General features: G+C 40.5%; 1 protein-coding gene across 21 annotated transcripts in view; it reads right to left on the bottom strand.

The window, feature by feature from the left end:
- The window catches only part of FOXP1 (forkhead box P1), a 767,794-nt gene that overhangs the window by 88,419 nt on the left and 653,525 nt on the right, over positions 1 to 25,850 (bottom strand). For 19 of the 21 annotated variants that reach the window (XM_069206714.1, XM_069206716.1, XM_069206706.1 and 16 more), the window contains 2 exons: positions 18,737 to 18,920; positions 11,272 to 11,470 (listed from right to left, as the gene is read on the bottom strand). In XM_069206714.1, the coding sequence (XP_069062815.1) occupies positions 11,272 to 11,470; positions 18,737 to 18,920 (383 nt within the window). The remainder of the gene's footprint in view (positions 1 to 11,271; positions 11,471 to 18,736; positions 18,921 to 25,850) is intronic. The other 2 variants (XM_069206710.1, XM_069206711.1) reach the window with 1 other exon arrangement.

Here is a 25,850-nt window from a genome sequence, read left to right as displayed (position 1 = left end):
TTTGAACAGCAACATTCACTCAATGCCAAGCAAATTTGATCTACCCTGGACACCAATTTCAACCTCAAGAAACCCTACTGCCAAGAAACCAAAGACAGCCTGATACCAGTTTTCTATATTGAAGAGCATAAACCCATCCCTCAAAAAAATGCTATTGAAGCCATCATGCTTTTATATCTGGCCCTGCTCCATGGCCTTCTAGACTCCATACTGCAGCATGCCTCAAGCAGGGCCTACATGCCACCGGATAGAACTCCATCAGCTTTCCGTTGCTGGCTACACCTTCGTCAAAATGAGCTACATCATTTACAAAGCCATCACCACCTGCTGCACCCCTGCTTAGCCAGCTATCTGCCTAAAGAGTTCAACATATCTGATAGCTGTTGGTACACCTGCAGCCAAGATATAATGAAACAGGAAACAAAGAGGTGTAAAAACAAAAGACAAAGCAACAGGTGTTTCCATTTATTTACCCAGGATGTGTTAAGTAACACTATATAATTAAGGAATCCTGTTTTCCATTTTTACTGATTTTTACAGATAAATACAGACAGAAAACAATATATTTTCTATCTGAATTTATGTTTTAAAACGGAGAAATACAGAAAATTGTGCTTCTTGTGAGTGACTCTCCATGCTGTCCTTCACAAATTCCATCTGCTAAGATGATAGACACCATGGGAAGTTAAAAACAGGATGAGATTCCCAAAAAATCGGGGCATATGTTAACATATATTTGTATATAATTCTAATATTTACCTGAGGATGTAGGGATTTGCTTAATCTGATAAAACATGACAGGCATCAAAGTATGAGTGCACGTGGAAATATAACCATTTTACGATTGCCTTTAGTCTCAAACCACACAAAAATATGGATAAATACCAATAAAAAGGCCAAAGAATAAATATGGATAAACACAAATGAAAATGTTAAAAACAAATACCATAAAACAGGAAGCACTATATGTAATGCATTTACAGTTCAGAAAGCGGCTACCTCTCAAATTTTGTTGACAGTACCCCTGCCTTGAGTATCTTTAAAACGCAAACCTAGCCAAAAGCAGCGGACTGGTATTCATGGTCACATAAAACACACAAATACATAATGAACACCCAGTGGTCAATGTAATTATGCAGCATATTGCATAGGCCAATCCACACCTACCTTTACTAACAGTTAACTGAGCTATGGAAGGGTGTAGTTGTCTTCCACGTGAGGTCTACACTGGATCCCTTCCCCTTCCTCCACAAGGCCTCAAAGACTTCCTAAGCTACAGGACAAGTTCAAAGCCAACACACTCCGGAGCCTCAATGCACCTTATGCACCTCGAGACAGTTCCTTTTATAAAGAGAACACTATTAACACCTCACTATGACAATAGGCACATCTAAATCCAGGTGATGGTGGTGACTGTCTACTGCTTTTAGGTGCTGTGGTAAAACTATTGTGTGGACTTGCTCTGATGCATATACTGAATGCAATTGGTTTGCGTAGTGTTATTACTTCATGCAATAGGCATCATTTAGAAGCAACATTACTTCACAATTATCAGAACTAGAATACGTCTTGCAGTAAAAACTAAATTGTTAATGTGTTATTAGGACTTGCACTTCACACTGAAGGATTCTGATACCACGCCTCACCAGATGAGGAGGGAAGTGTGGCAAGATAGCTCCGTGGGTTGTGAATCTGTTTTAGTGATTTTTTGGGGGACCTTCAAGTCACTGGTCCAGATCCCACCAGAGGAAGAACCACCTTTTTCAATCCTCGCCACCGCTCCCATTCTTCAAACATCCAAAGTCAGTAAAAAGAGTACCATCAAATTGAGTAATAATAACACCCTGTTATTTAAGTGCCAGGAGACAGGTTTGTTGTGTACATCGATACAAATTGGCAAGATATAATTTTAACTAAAGAATGAAATGGAAATCAGCCTGTAACACGCCATATCTCCCATATGCATGTCAATATTTAATACGGCCCAGAGTTCCTCCTCATTGAAGCGGTTACTGTGCTAAGACATGCTGCTCATGAATGGAAACGTAAATCACACATGCTTCAAAGACAAATCAGAGTACAGCAGTGCCACTATCCCACTGGAGAGCCTTTTAAACATCTGTGGCAAAACATATACATCCTAAATGGTAATGTCCCCGCAATGAGAATGCTGGGACATGCATGTAAAATATTCATTTTGCTATAATGCAGAAAAATGAACTATGATGCTATCTCAGTGTGACTATACAATGTATGGTCTACGTTTTGATGGCCTAAGCACTACCTTTTTCATCAGAACTGTTGACAAATTAAAAAACACACAACATTTTCCAAGTATACAGCAAGACAAGGAACATTAAAGAGTAGAATCACGTTTAAGCTCTGTTAGTGCAGTATATACTGAGGGGCAGCTATTCACTGTAGATTTGCCATCTGTGCACACCATTCCGTGAGCATAAAAGGTCTAGCTCCTCTTTAATAGCCAAACTGATGTTTAGGTGGGACATTAGGTCAATTTCTAATAAAGTTCAGCGTTGAGGAAAGAAAGTTAACTGTTTGGGTATTAATTCGGCATGCCTAAATTGGTACGGTCGGTGCAAAGGCTAAAATGTTAAGAGGCACCTTAAAAAATGGGCATTGCAATCTTAGCACCCACCAACTGCATTTTGTGACAACTTCCAGGAATAAAATATGGATGTGCCAATGTTCACATTTCACTTACCATTGGCTTACTCTAAGGATGTATTTTTTTAATGAGCAAAACTGCATTTGGTATTAGGAAAAGTGGTTAAGAAGCATCTTCGAAAGCATATGGTAATAATATGTATTTCATTATTAGGACACCAATCCATTCAAAGCATTTAAACCCCCTGTTTTTTGGAGGAGGGCTGAAAATGATAGCCAAAAAAAGTGTTTTGGAATAATTGAAAGTTGAGTGGAAAAGTAACTATTTGGCAGCTGTCAGGTGTGAGTTTTGGGTCATTGTCCAGACTGATTACGGGTTGAATTTGTTTTACGGAATATTCTTCAAACTGAAGAATGCAGATTACCACACAGGACTGTAATGAAGAATATTACATTTAATTGGCAGAAGGCATAAAATGTTGTACTTCTTTCACTTAGAATCTTCTTAAAATTTGTTACAACCACGGTTTGGATTAAAATCATTTACTCTACCAAACTGCAGAGGATTTAGTAGTTCGACAATAAGCCATACGTTTCATGTTTTAATATGGTAAAATTAACAAATTACACATCATTTGGCACATACATCAACGCCCATTTGGAGGTTAGTATAAAATGTCAGAAGTCTTAAATGAATGGATCTAAATATTCAATTGAAATTGTCCTTAAAATGACAACGAAGTATTCCATCGGAGTTGCATCCAAGTTCTGGGTAAGGATATGGATTTTTTATTAAGTTTGGATTTATAGTAATTGCTAAGGGTACATGTCAAATGTGCTGCTGCTGTCTTCGACTAAGCAAATAGTTGTCGGCTGCTTGTCTAGTGGATCCTCGCATAACTCGTCTCAAAATACAGATACCAACACCGTGAAAAAAGGGAGTTAGTTACAACTTCCGGTCCTAGAAAGAACATCGTTTCTAAGATCATACTCACATACTGCACCATTCCCCGTTAGTATTGAAAATATCTTTTGAAGAGAGAGTCATTCAACTTTATCCCAAGTGGGGATTAGCATAGAACAAAAACGTCATCAGGTCTTAGTGTTGTGTCCCACATTAAGGCTCATAACCAACTTGCCCAGTGGTCGCCAAGTCCAGGGAAGCATACCGGCCATTCAGTCCTAGTTAAAGTTTCTTGAATACTCCAAATTGCTTAGTCCACATACAGTGTGGATAGGGCAGTCCTTGAAAAGTACCGATGAGGTGCTTTCAGCCCGAATATTGAGGTTGGAGGCCCAAGGAAAAGTTCTTGGTCTGCGACTGTGCAATGGGAAAATCTCCACTGGTAAAAGAGATTCTCACAAGTGTCTTCTCTTCCCCGAGTGATTTTTTATGTTTGTGTGACCCCATTGTTTAGACTTTTTGACAGCTTCCGGATGAAAACCTAATCTTATGATGATATTCATCTCTTGCTCGAAGTATCATCAAAACACAAAGCATGTGATTCATTGGCAAAAAGCCCTACATTTTTAAAAACTACACAGCAAACAGCTGCTGGTCACGTATGACTCAATCCAACAACATTAACTTCAAAGATGAGGGATAAATTGCTCCCCAAACCTACAATTTGCCAAGAGTCTATCACTGGCTGGAGTGCTAGATAAAGACAAGGCTTTAGCGAGTCAACACTTCATTGGATTCAGGAGCTGTTTTTGGCAATGCTCTCCTCTTGGAAGATGGATGGCATGGGTATCCTCTCAGCATACAGCAGTAGGAGAGATAGTAGCATCTATTAACTACCTGGTAGGCTAATGCAATGTTCTGTACTCGCAAGCCATCCAAGAAGGAATTTCCAAACACAGTTGTCACTGCACTGGTTACAAATACTTCTAGAATTCCCTTGATTTGAAGTCTTGGAACAGCCTACTTTTGCTATTCTTAAAAATTAAGGTTAACATTTAAGTGCTGTGGAATGCACCAATTGTAATCGTAGTTTCCAATGAACATATTTTCAACCATTTTTACTACTTTAATTCCTAAGCAGCGGCACTTATAACGGTCGAAACCACTGTCTACTGTTAGGTAACAAGAAGAAGCCATGCTAAAAAGCGTATTGGTTATAATTCCTCCACTTTCCAACGTAGCTATGCTGACTATTTAATATGGTATATAACAAAAACGGAATTCTATACTGAAGTTTAAGTAACAGATATCGTTACTGATCCATGCAATAGGTTTCCACACACTTACTTTGCAACATGACGAGTTGATTCCGCCGTTGGAACTCGTATTCATATTCTGAATCTTTCACAAATATCTCAGACTTGGGTGCCTAACCCAGTTAACTATGTCACTAACAAATTCCTAAGTGAACTAAAGTTTACTAAGGAGCAGCATAAAAAGGCCTGACTGCGTTCCCACTGCCAGTTTGAGAACTACAGCAGGCATCAATCAGTAATCATTTTGGATGGAGAAGCAATACCCATGTTAAAAAAAGAATGTGACGCCATCATCCTCACTGTGATGTCATGTAACTGGCAAAGAACTAGTGGAGGTCGTAAGGACGGTCACGGCTGCTAGGATTCTGCTTTAATTCTAACGTTACTGAATACAGTCACACAAGTTGTTAATCCAAATAAACAATCATCACTTTAAGCCTTAAAGCAATAGAGCCTTCATTCCAATGATGTCTAATGCCCATCGATGTCTCGGGTACAGTGGGCAGACTTGATTTTTGCCCCTACACAAGTCACACAATCATGTCCTTCATTTATCAGAAATATCTTCCCATAGTGCATGAGGGAAGTCGTTCACACTTGGCAATCTCTTCTCAACTGTGTTTTTTCCTGCTCTGTGCGCAAGGGTTTACTCTGAATGATTGAGTTATAATTTTTCGTGTGTACGACAACTTAAAGAGGAGTGTAGGAGTGACATGCCAAATCTGATTGTCAACCTGCTTAACAGATAGCTGCACAGCACACCAAACCTCCAGCGCTCTCATACTGCAGAGCCTCGCTAAATACGGGCATCTGCACACTCTAAGCGCGCGCCTAAAACCACATACATCACGCACAGTAATGGATATCCCACAACATCGCTCATTACTCTGCAGACCATTTGTACACTTAATTTAAGCGGTGCCTTCAGACATAAGTAGAACTGTAGCACATAGGTCAAAATGGTAATGTATACTCAATGTTATGGATATAAAATTAATCGTGTTTTTCCATGTAATGCGGGTGGTTTTCAATGAAAATTTATGTCGCTGTGCAGAGCATGTGCTCAACAATTTACCAAAAAACGATTTCCCACTGCACGGAGAAAGGCTAGTCAGCTACGAATGCTTCTAATTTGGATGCAGTGGATCTTCCACACGGCAAGTGGCTGGTTGGGCACTTCACAAGTAATACGAACTATAATGCTGATACATTTCAGTGACAATCTCACTCTAAAACGGTTGTCACCTGATGAGTAGTTAGTCCTTCAGTCAGTTTCATATTTGAATGATAGTTTGAGACATTATGGCCCTGATCCACGAAACTGCACATTTGGGGGGTGCCAAGAGGGACATGCACTGCACCACAATATAAGTGAGGATATAATTTTGGATCCCACAGCTCCATATTCACTATTAGGACATGTGAGTAGAATGGGGCTGGGTGGCGTTGATTCAGTGCTGGCCTCTCAAGGCTGGTTATGTACTGCCTCCTACTATGACCCTGGGCAAGGTGACAGAGGGTTGCTGGTGTCAGCAGGCTCAGTCCCCATACCCACCTCCCCTAGAAGCAGCATGGAAGTGTATGGCCTTAAAGGGCCCGTGCACGCCAATTTAAGCATTTATAGCTCCCCCCCATTGGTAGCATTGGAAGTTTAGGTTTGCATGCAAGTGTGCTTGCAATTGTTGAGTGGTAGAGAATGTAGTCTGTGATGCACACAATAAGAAATTTCTATCCCCAGCCTGCACTGCTATTTCCCCTGTAATAGCCTAGAGCTAAATCGGGTCTGGTCGCAAGAGACAGGGAGGTGCAACAGATCCAGGCTCCATCGCATCTCTCTGCAAATGATGAAGGTGCTGCAATCTGCTCCTGCCACACCAATAGGAGGGATTCCAAGTGATGATTTAGGCAGGCACAAGATGCACATACCATGGCATTTTGCAAACCTGCATCACATGTTGCATACACACAAATTCTCTATGAGTTTGTGCACATGTATACACACATCTGCATCAGCAGATTGGGGAAATAACTAATTTGTGACCCTTTCCCTAAACATTTTTTACCTGTATTTGTAGCTGGAAATGCATAAGATGCACGCTTTTTTATGCTCGAGAATTTAAAGTGTGCTAAAATATCATTTCAGTCACTTTTTCATGCTTGCAATTATTTATCGTTCAAATTATTCCAAAATCTATTGACCCCAAATTGACAGAGGTATTCTTACAACAAATTACAGAGTTGCTCTTAAGCATCTGTAATTTGTGTGTTAGAGACTGAAATAAGTCAGTTTTTTTCTCTTATTCCTTGTTCACTATTTGTACGCTTCGCCCACAAGACTTATTTTAAAGAAGAATTCGGAGGCTTTTTTCATTGTCTTCTTCTTTCCTGAGGTTGTTCTGGTGGCGCTCAGTTTCGGCGCGTGCCGGTCCCTGATGAAATGGAGGGCGGTGCATCCAAACAAGAGTTTGAGCGTCTCCTGAAATGGAGGCGGGCACCACAGCGCCTGACAAGGCTGCAACTAAAACCTTAAGTGCATCAGGAGGCGCTCTGATGTAATTCAATCACTCCGCAGCAAATGGATGACATTCACCTACCGGACACTGCAGCAGGGAACGGCAGCAGTAATCCTTTTATTTACACTTTCATTCACAATTTCTGAAGGAAATGCTGGGATATACTGCTTCAGAGACTGCTATGTACTGTAATATTAATATGGTGAAACGTCTGGCAGGTTCATCTACACTAACATACCTCCCCAGCTGTAGCAATGTATTATTTTTTGTGCAACTAGGCGGGTGAAGCATCTTTAAATTCGGTAATAGTGACGCCTGTTATATACAACGTTTAGAAACACAGACGTGCGCTACGAAGCACCAAAGTGAAAAAAAGTTACTGTCAGGAAATAGTGCCTCTTCAATGGCGTGTTTAGTCAACTGCAGTACATACTACATGTCTGCAAGTGAACATTTCATCCTCAAGTCACAATCTTTGGGACAATGTAAACTGGCAACATGGCAAAACGAACTTGACATTTTACCCTGCAAGTCTAGCTTGGGCTAGAGATTCTTACTGCCTACAGACATTGGGAAGCAGCGAGGCAGTCCTGGAATATCATGCGCGAGGTATGATCCTACACAAACATTCCGGACAAAATATTGACCATCAGGTGGGAGAGTACATATATAGGTTTAGTATACTTAACCCTACATATATGTATCTTAGGGATATATCCACCTTTAAAATATATGAATGGTGCTAAGAAAAGTATATCTATTCTTACCTATATATGCCTGCCCTCATGATATGTTGATTTTAAAGACTTAGGCTAGGACATTTTTGTAGGGCATTTCTGTCCTCAATATTATGACATACAACTGAACAAGAGAATAAATGTGTTGATCGAAGTCACCTATTCATTCAATATCGGTTGTTCGCCTACACACCCCAAATAATAATAATTAAAAGAAAAAAGGTTACTCCCACACTCCTACGAGCAGTAAAAAAACATAAAAAAGAGAGCGAGACTGACCTCCAGACTTTACATTGTACTCTTTGTGATGTCAGGAATTCAGTCGCCAATTGATCCGACATTAAGTGGCAGCTCCTGAATTCAGAACAGTATCACATGGCCATCTGTGCAAGCGCTGTTGTACGGATAAAGACCAGCACACACAGGGACAGCACAGCAAATGCTAGTGTCAGTTCAAATACTCTGTTTACTGAACAGCAACGGAAGATTAAAAAAAACAAGCATTTGCGATGCAACGGGTCTCACGTTTGCTCAGCAGTTGCAAACTCCTAACCCGACTTTTCATCTATCGGCAAAAGTGCTTTTATGTACGTAACCCGAAAAAGTGAAATTAACTGTGTAAAGCGCTCGACTTCTGCCAAGCGAAATCGCGCTAGTAAAATAGAGGGAAAAAGTAGTCCACGAGCCGGACAGAAAACAGCGAGCCTCGCACGTTTTCTGTACTTGGTCGATGCACTCGAGGAGGGCTAGCCACCGGAAAAGGTATGACGTGAGCATGCCTTCGACTAATGAAAGCAAGCGCATTTTAATAGTCAAGCCCACGAACCAATGGTTAACACTGACGTGATGTCGACTGGTCTCCGAACCCTTTTCTAATAACTAAAGCGTCTCTCTGCGATACGTATGCGCAAGCGCATGCAACGCAGGCTCGACCCTAAAAAATAGAAGGGATGGCTGTTCCTCTGCCTAGAGGTCAAGACACTATCACTGAGCCAGAAGACTGAAATGCACCAGTGTAACAGCTCCACAGTGGCAAACCTCATGTGTGTCCTTGCAGAGGAAAGAATTCATGCTCCCTGGTCTATGAAATCAACTAGGATTGCAGACCTTTGCCCTATTCAAGCTGTGAGGCACCGGAAGTCTGTCATGCTATTGTCAAGAACACTGCAGAATCCATCTGCTATGCCAGTCGGTAGGAGCACGGATAATGACAGAGGAGAAGGGTTCATTTTAACCTGAGAAGTACCACGTGCCCAGGACTGGTCACTGAAGGGTGTGACCTTTGAAAATAGTTATAGAAAAACAAGAGACGCTTTGATTTTTTTTAACCTGTGTAGTTTGGCTAAACAAACACTGACTGGCATCACTTACACTACCATGCGGGAAATTGTTTCAATAAATTAGTGTGATGGACAACAAACATGCCACTATTTCTATTAATTATCGTGGCCCATAGGGTTTGGTTAAGTATAGTTCATTCCACAGGACGTATCCTTCACAGTACTATTGTTGAGAGATCTCAATCCCTGAAAAATGAAGTTAACTTTCTGGCAAGCATGCGGACCCCTTTCCGCAAGTGTCATCACTCTTGGTCATTTAGGATGATATAACATGTCGAGAGTTGGGTGGGGTGGTCCAGCTCTGTCAGATTCATAAATTAGCTTTTGGACAGGCAACAGAGTTACTATATTGCTATGCATGGCTTGTGATATGGGCCCATGTAGCAGAAGACTACAAAATCTACAAGAATTACGATAGAATGTTAGCTTTAATAGTCACTTGAAATATAAGGCTTAAACTCTCCTCCAATGGAGGATCAAATCTAAAAGTACTTGGAGTACTGAGGTGGTCACTGTTTGCTTGGTTTGAATGGCATGTCGGTTTTATGGATCTTATTCGGGGCTACTACCTTCTCCGACTTCAACTGCTGATAAACACATCAATGTATGTGTAATGGGTTATGAATACTGGTGCTGTCAACCTACACTGCGGATGTACCAACATGTATGGTGAAAATCTGGTAATGATTTATTCCACAACAAGACTTCACTTGTACGGGATGCATAAGGACAAAACCCTTGGAGAGAGTCATGGTGAGGAAAATAACCACACATTATTGAAACCTAATCACTTCAGTACCAAAGATTTTTAATTGTTTGGGATAAGGAGTAAGAGTTTGACTTTTTAAACTGGGATTGCTGTGTGGGCCACCACATGTTTTTCTATAATCTGGGATTTACCGTCTACAATTTTGCATACCCTTTCCCACGCTACAATCACAAATAAATTGGACACTGAGCCCACTCTGCTAGGGGGTGGTATTTATTAGGATCCAAAAGCCATGGACACAGACTGAGTTTTGCATTAGCCTGCCAGGGGTGTTGATGTAAGGCAGAACAAATCTTTTATCCAACACACCCTCACATCTGTCTCTTGCCCAATCCTTGATGGCATCTAGCACCACAGGTTTCAGTCACTGGTTTAAAGACAGGCCTTTTTATGAAGCTCACCCCATTACATATATATATTTGGTGAAAATTCCAGAGGCCGGCTGAATCAAGTTATCCAACGTTAGGTAAATTTAGCGCATTAGTATTCATTGTGAAAAGCTCAAAAGCCTATCCAACTTGTGTAGGACCATCAGCAATTATTAGTTAAGCTTGCTGTGTTCGATGAAATGTAGTATGCATTATGACAGTACTCATTTATCATCAGTTTCAGCGCTAATAGCTTTAATCAGTTTCCCATATATTCGTTCTTGGATATTATAAACATCTTCTACGCAATCGACTATTCACTGACAGAAGCGATTTAAATGTTTTTTTTGGAAAGCTTATTTTAGGTTTCAGACTATAAAATACATTACATTCACAATCTCAGAAAATATTTAAAATGGTAAACGCAGCAAGTACTTGCTAGTTGTGAATAGCAACAATGCATTCAGTTGCAGGTTTTTTCATTCATATATGGCCAGAGCTAAATAAAAAACAATTAGTAACAATTCTCACTTTAGGAAAATACCCGCAAACAGCCAGTCTACCTATATTTTGGAAAAACAAAAAAAAATAGCCGTACAGCGATGATGGGATGAGGAGCTCTGCCTTTCATGAGCAGTCCTCTAGTAACCAGTACAAAGATGCTCGCTCAATGTCTTCGTAAGATGCAAGAGCACCTACCTTTCCCTCTTGGGAGTAAGGAGCTGCCCATTGGTGACCGCGTGTGGGCTTAGGAGCAAGGAGGCCTTGGAGGAGGCCGTGGAGGACACACACGTGTTGGACAGGTCCAAAGTGCTGTGGTTGTTACACGTGGACTCCTCCGCTTGGTGAGCGGCAGTCACTTCTTTCCAGAGCTGCTGCAGTTCTGCTGGAATCATGCCTGAAACAAATAAATTGGATAATTAAATCAATTAACAGCTAATTCAGCCCTCTTCAAACATTAATTAAATCACAGTCAGTAAACACAGCTTAGTGTTCAGCAGGTTTTTTTTAACTGTGCAAATTGATTAAAAAAAACGAAGGGAAACTCGATGAATTTGGGTTGAACTATTGTGTGTGCAAAGAGTTGTCTAATGCCAATACTGTAGAAGCAACATCCGAGTGATAACAAATAGCCATCGATTCATTTTTTCAAATGTTCCCGATTGAAATTTCGGCTACAACTGAGACATAAAATATGGTAAAGGTGTTCAAATCTTCGGTCATACGCCTCCTCATTCGCCTCCTATCCATTTGAGTGTAATGGCAACACGCGCCACAAAATACGACTCATTTTTATGCTTACGTTTTAAATCATGACAAATAGCTTTGTTATTAGATACAGCTTTTATTAATCACTTGGAGACGTACATTATGCATTCATATTGTCTCTCCGAAGTGCTTTTCAAATTTTAACAGTCAAATTGATTATACTATGATTATTTCATTAACACACCTATCTTTCTCATTAATTTTGGTTTCTGGGACTGCTCGCTTAATTGATGGATGTGTCTGCTGAAAGAAATATATAACTTTCTCTAAAAGTAACACTGTTATTACTGTCATGGCTAGATGAGAGCTAATGAGTCGTTGAAAAGTAAAATGAAAACATAAAATAAGCTCCGAGGCAAAAGAAGTGCTTTCTTGGGATGAGAAGGATGAGACACCAAAACTGCAATGTCTACACAACAATCTTGAATTCCACTGCAAGAGGTGCTGGTCACTGCATCTGCCACCACAACAAGCATTACACACACTCGTAAAATATGGAAAACGTTATCGCTCTACCATATGTTTTGGGCTGTTTTACCAAAGTAAACAAGAGCACCCATTGGTAAAGCCGAGAAGCCTAGCTTTAAAGAAATGGTGTATGGCAGTGTGAAGCATTGAGGGTAGATGGCATGTGGATGGATATGTTTATGTTTGTGGAAGCAAAGAACTGTAGAATACTATTGGTCTATGTTAAAAGGTCAGGTGACAGTAACACTAAAAAGTGAGACCTAAAAATCCACGTAGGTGAATGAATGCCCTCCTCCCATCTGTGCTGTTTCCAGAGAAAAACACCACAAATTATCCAGTCATCTAAGACACTTAATAGCATTACAGTGTCATGCGTGTGCCCCTGAAAGTTCAAACTCAGGCAGCTGGATAAATAAACAAAATGGTCACAGCTGTTTGGAGGGCAATCATTTTTGTGTGGAAGTACACACATTTTGCTCAATCAAAACGTGCACTCCTGCCTTCCAAAATGCAGGCAGAGCCAAAGCCTATATCTTGGTGATTCTCCCACAATTGTCTGGAGACATCTGCACTGTCAAGCCAGACCATAAATACCTACAGAAAGCAGAACAAGCATATTAGCCCCTGGTGGGCCCGACACAAAAAAATGACTATGTTGATGTGGCCTTTTTTTTTAATCAAATAAGAACCGAGTGAATGTATTAGAAGAAACGGTGACGTTCAAAGTATCCCTGGTGCTTATAGGTTAGTTAAACCCAGCCCTGCACCTGCAGACTGGAAAATCCAATCAAAGGTCATGTAAACACCCAACTGCACATTTAATTGACCATTAATACGAAAACAATGTGGCCCCTGAAGAAACCCTTGGCATAGATCATTTCAAATACAAGGAAGAAATGATGGTCATAACAACAATTAGGGCACAAACTTGTTTAGGTAACCCACGCCAGCTATGTGCCCAGAATTAGCAAACGTGTTCTGATGAAACCATGCAATTTATCAGCACGATTGCTAAAAGACGTCGGCACCCACTGTAGGGAACCTTTCTCAATAATGGAAAATGGAAGTACATTGAAATATGAACAATCATCATTCCTTTAGCAACATTGCTATTTTTCTTCTCTCACAGACCACTCCAAAAATAACCCTTACAAATGGGAAACTGAACTTTTTAGCCTCAAAATAGTGTAATATGAAAATAACCGTGTGGGTTATACAGGGGACAGGCAAACATTAATATAATCTCTGTTAATACAGAGTGAACATGAAAAGCCAAATTGGTATAACATCCCTTAATTTGATTTGATTCTGAAAACCATAGCACACAAGATGAATCCAAATACTTCTACATACTGGGTGAGGAACACAGCACAATGCAATGCCTGAAAATTAAGAGTGTGGGCAATGAAGTACGTAACCTGTGGTGCTATGTCAGAAGGCTCGATTCCTAGGCTTTTAGAATAAACCACTGTGTATTCAACTGACCGGCATAGGTGCACAGTACAGAAGCATTAACCCAACAACATATCAAATACTCTTACAGAATACAATTTAGAAACACAAATAAAGAGCAGACAATCATGGCACTCTCTGCATGTCAAAATGAAGAATATTAATTGAGTGGCAAGCTTGGATCTCATTTTTCGCCTCCAATTAAAATGGGCTTCCCACCTGTAGTGTAACTAAATGCAAAAAATAAAATAAAAAAAAAGCTTTAGTGTAGCCAATTATTAGCTGCATTTTTCTTGGATGCTCTAATATGTAAAATACATTGATTTGACTGTTTTCTCTCTATTCAAGAAGCAGTTACCGGTACCACTTGGAGTATTTATTGTAATTGTTTATACATTTGTTTCCTAGCACAACTAGTTATTAGCGTGCTTTAGACAAAACTGGGAACACAAAGCTGCAAACACAACAGTGACCAAGCGGAGGTCTTTGGTTCGATTTGCTAATGGATAATACATGCAAAAAGAGGTTATTAATACAATGTGGCTTCACTGATGGAACGTTTCTTCCCAAGTTCAGGATGAACTCGACTCACAAATTACACGAATGTTATTTGTGGGAACGAACAAACATGAAATCAATGCAGCCTCATCACCGAGTCATCCTCGAAACGGGTGCAAGGGGAGTCCAGCAATGAATGTGCAGAGTAGACACTCAGCAGGCTCTCAAACACAGCAACATCACAGGCAGTAAGTGATAAAGAGGTTGTCCAAGATCACAGAATGTGCTAAGAGACTGAGCTAAGACTCATTGTTCTTGCCATTGACTTAAACCTTCCCCCAAGGTTATTACACTTCCCCACTGGGACACACGTCTCTCGAAATAAAAACAAGCTCGACAAGAGATACTTATTTTAGTAGCTGGGGGGTTTAGTTTCAAAAGGTGGTGACTTTACAAAAGGGAAGAAATCACCACATCCAAAGAGATCAAACCAAAGAGCCTAAAATGTGGCAATCACCCAGACTGGTATCACTCTTGGCAATAACAGAGAAACAACAAAGGCATTACATTTTTCATTACCATTCAACGGGTGCTCACCGTCTATCGAGAAATAAAACACTTTTCACGCTTTTCACAGCCAGTAGCTCCAGCGATACTGCACCCCAAAAATAAAAATTATTCATACTAACTTCATTAGAAACGCACAATAAGCAATACCAGGGCCTAAATTTAATTTATTTTTGTCATTTGGAATACAATGGACAGATAATCATCTCAACGTGATCAGCCCAACATCTTTACTTTGCTAAACTGTTAAAGATTTTAATTATGCCAGCTTTGGCGAGCAGTGGTCTAATGAGGCGATAGACTCCAGAGAATCTGAGTGGTTAAGAACTGTGAAATGAGCCTGATAGGATTTTATATATTCACTGAGATCGTTTGCATATCAAAGAGGAGTAAATTATTGCACGACAGACCAATAACCTTCCCCTCCTTTCCGAGACGGGTATTAACAAAAACAGCCAGTCTTTGCTGTCAATTCCTCATAAAACATATTGAAATACTTCATCAGTTCAGAGAGATTCCTGGGCGGTGGCGTGTACTGAGAGATCTGGGAGCGCGGACACGTCATTTGCGCCAAAGCCCAATGTCCCTTTTATTATAAAAGGGAAATGGATTGCATTTTGAGCAGTGGTATCCCTAAAATGCATTTAGTCCAGAGGAAAATTCAATTATCCTTTGTCTGCCGCAATGGAAGCTCGGAGCAGAATTAAACAATGGGAAAGGTCGCCGCAGAACACGGTGTCCTGTTTGCTGCATCTGGACTATTATTTTCTAGCACCTTGCAAAGTGACAGTAGGGGATGTATTTTTAACCGGCATGCTTGACAGGGATGTCTCCGCGCTAACAATTACCTGTGAATGTGGCTGACCCCTACACCACAGCTTACTCATCTGAAACAATGGTGGGCAGACCTGTCTACTGCTGACATCACACTGTTATCAGACCGTGCAAGTCAACACCTATATGTATAAGTGATGCATAATCAGGTATAGAATTGATAAACAACCATGTGTACACCTTCACACCAGACAGATGCACAGCAGACTTCCACCAAAAAGAAGTGTGTTACAGAAAGCAGAATATTAGCCTAAGAGAATCTTTATGCGGCCTAAATAAAATATCATGTGATAGATAACACAAAAATAACTATAAATAGGAAAGTCTGCTGGGATATTGCCACTAGTGTCATTGAAGGGTTGCTAGAGAGGGGGGCTGTGAACCATTATGACTTGCAGAGCACTCCCTATGCTTTTGTGACTCTCTGCTTTTAGATGACCCACTTCTAGCGCCCACGGATATGGATGCTTACATACAGAACCCGCTCACACAAGAGACAACAAGGTACTTTTACTGACAGTCAAACATTCCATGGCCCAGTATCTTATTTTAGCACCAGCAGTCTCTCGTCCACTGCTTGTAGGAGCACGATGGACATCTCTTGTATTTAATGGTAAATAAATGGGCCTGAAAGTCCGAAAATATCCATTTGTGGCACTCACACAAGAAAGTACTTGATTCAAATCACAGGCTGAAGTGTGGTGACTAATCATTTATTAACAAAAAATTGAAAGCTGTCACTGGAGCAGAGACCTATTAGTGCTAAAATCCTCATAAAAAAAGATGCAGTTCCAGTGGGACAGACCCGTATTGAAAGGCTGGCTAACTTTAGGCATGTCTGGGCACTCGCGGCTAAACCCTCAGACTCAGGGATCTTGGTCTAGATTCACGGTTGCCATAATGCCCACAGAGTTTTACATAATATGCCAATGATTCATTTCACTTTGGCTAGGATTGATACTCTCTGGTTTGCGTCCTAATTAGTATATATAGAAACGGGCACGAGCAGCAAATACTCCTTGGTGGGTGTCAGCCACTCTTACTCAGGTTGGCACAAGACCCGGTTGCATGCGCCATAGGCGCGTCCAGCAGATCATGAAGGACACAGGCTTTATTGTCTGTTCTCTCGGACTCTATTGTATGGCCCTTCTTATTGGATACAACAGCATACACCAGATGTCCACTCAGCCAGTAAGACGCGTGCATTATAAAGATCACTTAAAGGTGGCCACAATGTATTAGAAGAGATAAAAGGAGAGAAAGAAGAAGGAAAATAAGGTACAGGGACACAAAGCGGGATTGCAGTAATGTCTGAGGGTTGCTGCACAACTGAAAACAATACAACTAATCAAAATATCCAGGTCGATATGTTTTATTTTAGGAAGAGCTCAGAAAATTGAATCTAGAGCCTGTGGATCAGTGTAGCCCATAGGTTAGCTGAGCTATGCGACAGAAAGTAGCTTTAGGGTTTCATGGGTATGAGCCACTCATGGTATCCCGGGGTGAGGAGTGTGGGGTGCGAATTGTTTCCTTATGTGTTTGTTACACCACAAGCTACTGTATGCTAATCTCAGGAACAGGATTTACACATTGCAATTACTTGAAAACATGTTTACCCGACAAGAGATGCAATTTCTGAGGTTTTCAATGTAATGTAGAGAGGACTGAGGGGAGGGGAGTGAGGGAAAAAAATGCCTTGCGTCCTTTAGGGAAAGATGCATCCAAATTATGTTTATGTCAACATGAAAAATAGCAATGATTATGTGATTATAACATTGGAGGATGCGCTAATTATGTAGAGCAAAAAATAAATCTCGCTCTACTCCAGAGAAGCAATTGTGAAAGTTACAATCTTGTCATAAACGCACATGAATCATGTGGAAGCACTGAACTACCTAAAGAGCGCCACCCATTTAAGACACCTCAAAACCACATGTCCCACTCTTCAATGTGACTGCATTTGTAAAATGAATTGTTATTAGTGGTTAATTTAATAAAGTGTTTGACAGCAATGAGTTTTTACCAGGCGCGTTTCTTTTAGTACAAGTGCCTCAATCATTGGTAAGGAAATTGCAGGCACAGGTTTAAAAATGTATGTTCTGGGGAACGATGACAGATCACCATTTGTGGAACTCAATTTTAGGAGCCAAGGTATCACAGGATCCGAGGCAAACACAGTTGTTCAACCTTTTTGTCCTTGCTTCTCAATACCCAGGTGACTATGTTCAAACAAGCATAAAGTGGATTTAAATCTCACAATGACATCAGTTCCAAACTACCAACATCTGTCATAACATAGCTTTATTCAGATAGACATACATTCTCAAATTATTCTAAAGTAAGTCTCTTCTGAAGCTTAAGACCTACCTCCTGTTCTTTTCTTGCCCTATTAGATCCAGCATTTGAAAGCACATTAGCGCACATTTTGGAGTTATTTGGCACAAATTCAGGTTCATTTCTCATTTTAAGTAAGCACCTACATTGTGGTTTGTGGCAGGACTGCTTGATAACTATCTTATTGCACAGGTTACTCTTCATGTATGGTGGCACCCCTTTTTCCACTGCATGTGAGCGTGTTTTCTCATCTCTCAGTGGCCCTCTTTGGGTATGTTAACTGATCGACTTAAAAAATTTCACTTAATGAGCAGCCTTACAAGAGCAGAGAGGGAGATTCTTTCAGACGGATTCAGAAAGAGCATTATAGATGTTAGGGATGTTTCCCTCCAAAAGTATACGAAAAGTTTCATTAATTCTTGTTCTAACATTTCTACAGCTTGAAAACAAATACTGCACCTAAGCGCATCTTGTTTTATGAACTCTTTCGTGTGTTTATATTGACACTGGAATAATTGTTCTGGAATAATTAACAGTGGTTTTTGGTACCAGAACTTTACACAGTCATTGTGAAGAAGGCATCAACCGATAACAACCAAAGCAGCAAGAAAAGGCAACACCTTGGCCCAATTGTGGAACTCACTAGAGTTTATAATCTTTTCAAGGGAGTGTGGAATTACAAGCGGGTAACTACAAACATCCTAGGATTAGAGTAGATGGAAGGTGTACTTTGTCACGATACCTTGAGAAAGAGACTGCAAAGGAAGGGCAGACTGCCCCGGCTGAATCGTTAGCAGGCCTTGCCGCTGCAGACTGAGGAGGTGCTGTTGCTGCAGCTGTTGCATCTGTAAGAGCTGCTGCTGGAAGGCCAACTGCTGTGTTGCGACCTGTTGTTGCTGCTGTTGCTGCTGCTGCTGATGCTGCTGCTGAAGGAAAATGCCCAGAAACAAATATGTTAGTGATACACTGCTGTGCTGGTCTATGAATAGCACTCCTGAATCTCCCACTACCAAGATGTATTCATTCATTAGTGTACCTGGCTTCAGTTTACTTTAGCTACAATGGTAGGCCTACCAAAACAAAACAAACTGTAAGATCATATACGTCCCATGCAAACTACAGCTAAAGGTGGCCCGAGAGCTAGTGTTGCACCCTTTCCCACAATCTCCAAGTATCCTTTCAGTAGTTTTACCCACTGTTAGGGCACATTCCCAGTTGAAAAGGGTCCGGCCACTAGCAACCATCTAGGCCAAGACACAACCTCATGTATGGAGAATCTGACCAAACAGGCTTGACGCAGCAACGGTCTATGGGTGTGCTAGAACTCACACCACAGCGTGGAAACAGCCGACACCCCTCCCCAGTACTGAACCCAGCGACTGAAAACGAACTGTTCACACGTTCAACTACGCACATTTGACTCAATAAAAGTCGAAGGCTACTGGTTAGGATACCTAGCATCCATTTAGAGACTCACCACTGTGCAAGGTCTGCTGAACACTTATTGCTTTACTATATTATTCTAAAACTAAAACCATTTCTAACAAATTGTCCAACATTTAAAAAGTGATCAGAAAGTGCCCATGTAGCACAGAGCGGGATCTCTTCGGCACGAAGCAAGACATGAAAAAGAAGATTCAATGCATTTTCTAAATCCTGATCGACAGAATAGTGATTACAATTCTGAACAGAGTGGCTGCTCTACCAGTACTTGCCCTGTGCCCATGGTGTTAAGTCGGGGGCACTGACGTCGATTTTTGGCAACGGTGGCTTGCTGATCATCGGAATTTGACCCAGAGCAAGAGAGTTAAAGTGGAAAAAAGGAACGAGGAGAGGAAGAGAAGGATGATAAAACTGTGATGATTGGAGAAGGGAGAAATAAAGGGTGAGGGAAGAAAGAAGCTTGAGGTGGAACCAAGACTACACGGGAGGCTATTTGTCAAAACCGTATATATGGCAGCAATTGGGCCCATACAAATTTATAGGTGTTCTCACTATCACAAGATACTTTAACTGGATTAGAACCTGCTCCCTCGGAGACATGATGTGACGGCATGCATCTCTCGCAGCCTTAACACAGAGAAGTAGTCTAAGTGCTCTGTTTATCACTTCTGACACAAATAAATTAGAAAAAAATCAGACCTTTGGAGAAGAAAAACTTCATCTAATATTGTTAATTAGCCATGACAAACGATGAAATAACATTGTAAATCTTTCATGGAACCAGCCACTAGATTTTAATTACACACATTCATAATTTAGTGAACAACACCTTATTTGAGGAGGGAGCCCTTACAGCGCGCAACATCAGACGCCTGCGCTTGGCGTGAGCTGCGGAAGTTGTATGGTCTCGCCGCCAATCACATCTCACGTTGTATCATTTTTCTTTCCCTAAACCCATGAAAAGGTTTGCCTTTTGATACACCTCTGTTTCAGTTGTTGGTCAAACAATAACTTGTGTTGTGTGAAACATCAGATGCCTATTGCACCAGACTCTGGCAGTTCCTCCGGCGAGCCAAAACATATTAAGGTAGATTTCCTCTGCAATTACCTGAATGATAGAAAGATAATGCACAGCAGAAATACAATAAATAGAAGAAAATTATCCAGCACCTCTTTTCTGCCAAGAACTCTATCAAGGTGCTGCTCCTACCAGGAATAAGAACACAAATTAACTATTTTGTGCCTGAAACCAACATTAACTCGAACGCGGTGTTATTTAAGAGGCTTCGGTACATTCGAAAGTCTTTATAGATTTGAAATCTTTGTCCACTTAGCTATGTTATCATTTGATGTTAATCTTCGGAAAGCATTAGTTTTTTTCTGGTATAGTTAGCTTTTACTTCCAAACGACACACAGTTTTGTGCATCAAAAGTCAAGACACAAATCATCTTTGCTTACAATTCTCCTCAAGCCTCTAGAAGGGTCACACAGTAGACACAGATAAACAGTAGTGAAAAATTCAAAGCACTGATGCCTATATTCTCACAAATTCAAAAGAAATATAGGACAACGGGAGGCTAACTTATTCATTTAACCTTAAATAAGGACAGTGCTGTTCCGCCCCCTTTTTGGCAGTGCTTCAGCTTTCAGCACTCTGTTGAACAGAAGAGTCTACTTTCAGGTGGCATTACTAATCACTTTAAAAACAAGCATTTGCAATGCAATGGGTCTTGCGTTTTCTCGAGTTAGAGCTATCAGCGTTGTAAATTCCTAACTGGACTTTTCTTGCCCGCATAAATTGAAAATGAAAAGTAAAACAATTGACATAAGCGGGACGATTCAAAGCACCACGGCCTCCATGAGCATGAGCGCGAAGGCAACACACAAAAGGAAAAAGTTTGCTCGCAGTCAAAAGTATCGGCAAACGTGCAATTATCCATGTAACAGAGTCCATGGCCAGGGCAGTAACAAAACTGCCCCAAGGAGGGACAAATGTAAAGCATTTACGAATGATAAAGAATTTTTGAAAGGCAAGCCTATGAATGAGTGATAGTGATGGGCGTGCGGTGGACGTGGTTAAAAACCCAGAGAGATTACAACAGGCCAGGGCGTTTGTGCGCTCAACCTAAAAAGTTGGAAAATTTGGTTTGAAGTTGCTTGGGTGAGAGGCATTTGAAACGAGTTTTTGAGACATAAAATTCTCTCCACCTCACAGTTTTCTGGTTTCCAGTGACAGACTCGCATGCAGCATCGCTGCTCTTCTACCTGAGGAAGCGGAGGACAACCCATGCGTGACCTACCTAGTCTGCAAAGGGCACGCACCGCTAAAGCAACTACTTGAGAGTACAGAAAAAATATGCTCTTAATCCAGTCCTCCATGTCTAACAATTACCAACAACAGGCATTCCTGAATGTTGCTTTGTTGATAGCTTTTGCTTGGGTTTTGAGAGTCATTGTGACATCGTTCACCAGATTTCCCCAATAAATTAAGAGCACCACGAAAGCTACTAAACATTAAGAGTCATTAGTTGGTCGCTACTGCTAAGCAAATTTGTGGCATTATTGTAAATAAATACGAGGCTCCGAGCAAAATACTGCAAAGCAGCAACACTATCCAAACAAATCCCAATTAAAGACTTTCTTAACTTTGTCCGCCAGCTTTTGGCTCACATTCAGGATATATATATTTTTTATTAATGCTGACTCCAATTTCAGAATTTTCATAAAGTATCTGAATAGGAGCTGCCCAGCTCCTCCTCTTCATACATACTGGCCCAGAGTAACTTATCAGCAGCCATTGATTGAGCCTTTTTTAAAAACTTTAACGTTACATGTATATCCACCAGAATCAAGAATGGCTTGCTACCCTTCCTCTAAAAGCAGATACCTTGCATCCTTATAGGATGAATGGAATCAGATCTGATCACATTTGGTAGGGTTGTGCGAGAAGGGCTTTCTCCACAAAGGAAAATGTTCTCCCCTCGCCAAACTGAGGAGAGAAGGGAAAAACAAATATATGGATTTGCAGAGCGTACTCGATTATCCCTGTGCTAAAATTCATGCTATGTAAAATCTCTGCAAAGGGAAAATGCGGACCCATGGCATGTTTCATGACGGTCCAAGTAGAAAGATTGTAAATCTGCACCTGGTCGAGATTTCCAGATGAGCTTCTAGGAATATTTGCAAACCGACAACAACAAATGTACAAGTAAGTTGAGGCGAAAATGTAAATCTCACCCTCGATTGTTTTTTTCCTGTGTACAGTACTCCAAATTCCTACTGTCAAAAGGTTTTAATGACTATTTTCGATAAGGCTGCTTTCCAACAGAGCATAAGGGTGAACAAACATAACATCACTTTATTTATTTAACACAAAATCTAAAATGTCTTAATGATATGTCAATTTAAGCAAGGGCATCCCATGTATGGGCTTGAATGCACACTACATTTTCGGAAGTGGAAATGAAAGTGACTTCCATTTTAGATTCAATGTATGTAATTGTACCCAGATGGATACTCTCGAACCCTGGCATCGATGTGACCCTCTTGAACCTACATTGCACATATCCCTGCTTCAAACTGAAGCTACAGTCTACTGAAAACCACAGGGGAGAAATAATCGAGGTTCATCAGCCTTGGTTTATTCATAGTGTTCTATAAAGTCACAATGCTAATAAATCCAACACTCAACTTTGGAGCCAAAAGACCACAAAATAATTCTTCACCTTGTGCTTTGACATTAGTCTCATGAGCAGCAGTCCCTTCCAAAACATGCTTTGAAGGTCTAACTACTGTGAGCAAAAAGCAACCTGAAGCAAAGGTGAATTGTGTGATATGAGAATCAGTAATTGCTCAAGGACACCTTTACATATTTCACTTGTAAGTGCAACTGCTTATTTAAAGGCGGTTTAAATAGCTGAAAGTTCATATATTTCCTCAAACATTAAATATAAATATTTAGTAAATGGATTGGAATTCGGAAATCCCTATACAAAGGACCATCTCTAATTTCTTTATCATCAGCGACATGTGACTTACTTGCTGACCGATTATAAAGAAAAGACATCAGAACTCAAGTGTAATAACTTATTACACTTGAGTTCTGACATTCAAATACCTGCTGCCAGAGCCAGCAGTCAGGTGAAAGGCAGGTCAGGTTATGGAGCATAAGTAATACAGTTGTTTAAAGCAATGATCATTGTATGATGGTTTTCTTTCTTCTGATCTATCTTTCTAGCTTACAGTGGCAAGCAGAAATAAGACGTTTATTTTCTGCATTCCTTGAATAATTATAGAAAAGTTAGAATATTTCTGTATGTTTCTACACACTGAGAGCTACTGCTGCTCTATTTAAAAATCTGACCTGTATTAAACTGATTCTAGTGTGCTTTTGTAACAAATATGTAACAGGGTTTTAATGTGTTTAATATTGTCCTAGAGGACCTATCTTTATTCTTTATGTTTGCAAACAGGCTCTCTCTTCGATATGAAAGAGATAAGATTTAAATGGTTCTTGGGAAAGGTGATGGTGCGACCATGTATTTTGTAGGATAAAGAATCCCATGCTGTACATCATAGGGATAGAGCAAAAGTCACTTAGGAGGTTCATAACCTTGTAAAGGAACTCCTCGGTGAATTACAACATCCTTTATAAGGTACCTCAGTGGGTATGTTATCCCTTGTATGAAAAGAGTAAACATTGTTCTGATTTACCCATTCCATTTATTGTGTGCACATGAGTAATTTGTATTTGGTGATATTTTAGGTCCTACCGACTGTGAAGTGTCCCTGAGAAGAATATGTGACAGTGAAACCGATCACTAGCCTATATCAAATGTGTTTATTTAAAATACTTTAACATGAAGCAAAGAGAGAGCATTTCTTCAGCACCGAAATTCACCCTACATCCATTTCAAAGATCCATTCACCGCATATGTGTTGGCCTTCAAGCTCTCTCTAGCAGTTACAAATATAGCTTTGATTAAAAAAAAATGTAAAACAATAGAAGACACTGGACATCTCTGGATTTATGCTGAAGATGTGCGTGAATGGCCGCCACTTTTGAGTCAGACGCCCAGTTTTTATTCCTGGGCGTGTGGATTTAAATTTGCATTTAAAGGCAATCAGTTTTAAAACAAACCAAATTGCATTGTCTTCAGGGCCAGGCCGAACAAAGCTCCCACCAGCGCTCTATGTTTGAAAAGCCAGGATATAAAAGTATACAAGGCCCATTGTCCAAGAAAGAATTTAAAAGCAACATGCCTTGCCAAAGTGTGCTCCCCACCCAGTTACCAAACACAGGATACAAGTCAGTTTGTTTACTTCTCACAATTGAATGCATACAAAAAAGGTCTCTGTGCAGTCCTGCTGTCAGGTCAGCAGTTAGCGTGAAAATGCTGAAATATCCTGATAATGCTTGCGTTTTTGATCCCCTCCCTAAAGCCACTGTCAAAGGTCTGTTTTCCTTTCTGAGGCTACTCCCTTTTGCCTAACATAAACTCTAATAATCTCTGGATGACAAGCAGTCACACTTTTTCAACGCTCTGCCTTGCTTGATTTTAGAGGACACGAGTTAAACATCAGGTATAGGGTAAGTACACACACAAATGCACTTGTTTTATACAATATACCACTTCCTACAGCTTTAAGTTGTGATATAAAAGAATATGTGACAGTGAAACCGATCACTAGCATATATCAAATGTGTTTATTTAAAATTCTTTAACATGAAGCAAAGAGAGCATTTCTCCGTCAGCACCGAAATTCACACTACATCCATTTCAAAGATAGTGCAGGAGTTTAAGCACTCACAAAACCGTGCAAAGTAGCAGATAGTCCTATGTGCCAACGGAACGGTATTCATTTTATTGAACTGAGAATAATGACAGCCCAGTCATCTGCCCGGAATCACTGAAAAAGGTGCTATAACACACTGGTGCCTGGATATCACTTTGCAATATGGCAGTTGTCCACCTACATCCACAAGAATGACATTGAGGGGAATGAGGGTGGTAATGTAAAATCATTTAAAAAGCTGTGGTGACATTTCCTTTATTAGCATAAGTTCTCCCAAAGCAACTCCCAACTCCAAGCTACACGTCACACAAATGGTAATTCCTCTGCTGCAGAATGCTCCAGTGAAAAACGTATGCAGGGGAAAAATTAAGGACATTTTTACATATGGGCAAAAGTGCCCGCACAACATCGCTAGGGACCTGGACTGCCAAATTTACACAAAACTCTTTAGAATATCTCATAACCTGGCACCTATCAGCACTAACAGAACTAAATCTTTCAGGAATTCAATTTACAGAGTTAGTTGTGTGATAGTATTATGTAACAATGATTACACTGGTGACTGGCAGAAACAGGAATGCAGTGATTGTACTTTAAAAAAAGAATTAAGCACGTC

The sequence above is a fragment of the Pleurodeles waltl genome, chromosome 9 (assembly GCF_031143425.1).
Source record: "Pleurodeles waltl isolate 20211129_DDA chromosome 9, aPleWal1.hap1.20221129, whole genome shotgun sequence".
NCBI lineage: Eukaryota > Metazoa > Chordata > Amphibia > Caudata > Salamandridae > Pleurodeles > Pleurodeles waltl.
The sequence above is the reverse complement of the archived record's forward strand: the minus strand, read 5'-3'. Positions and strand labels throughout refer to the sequence as shown.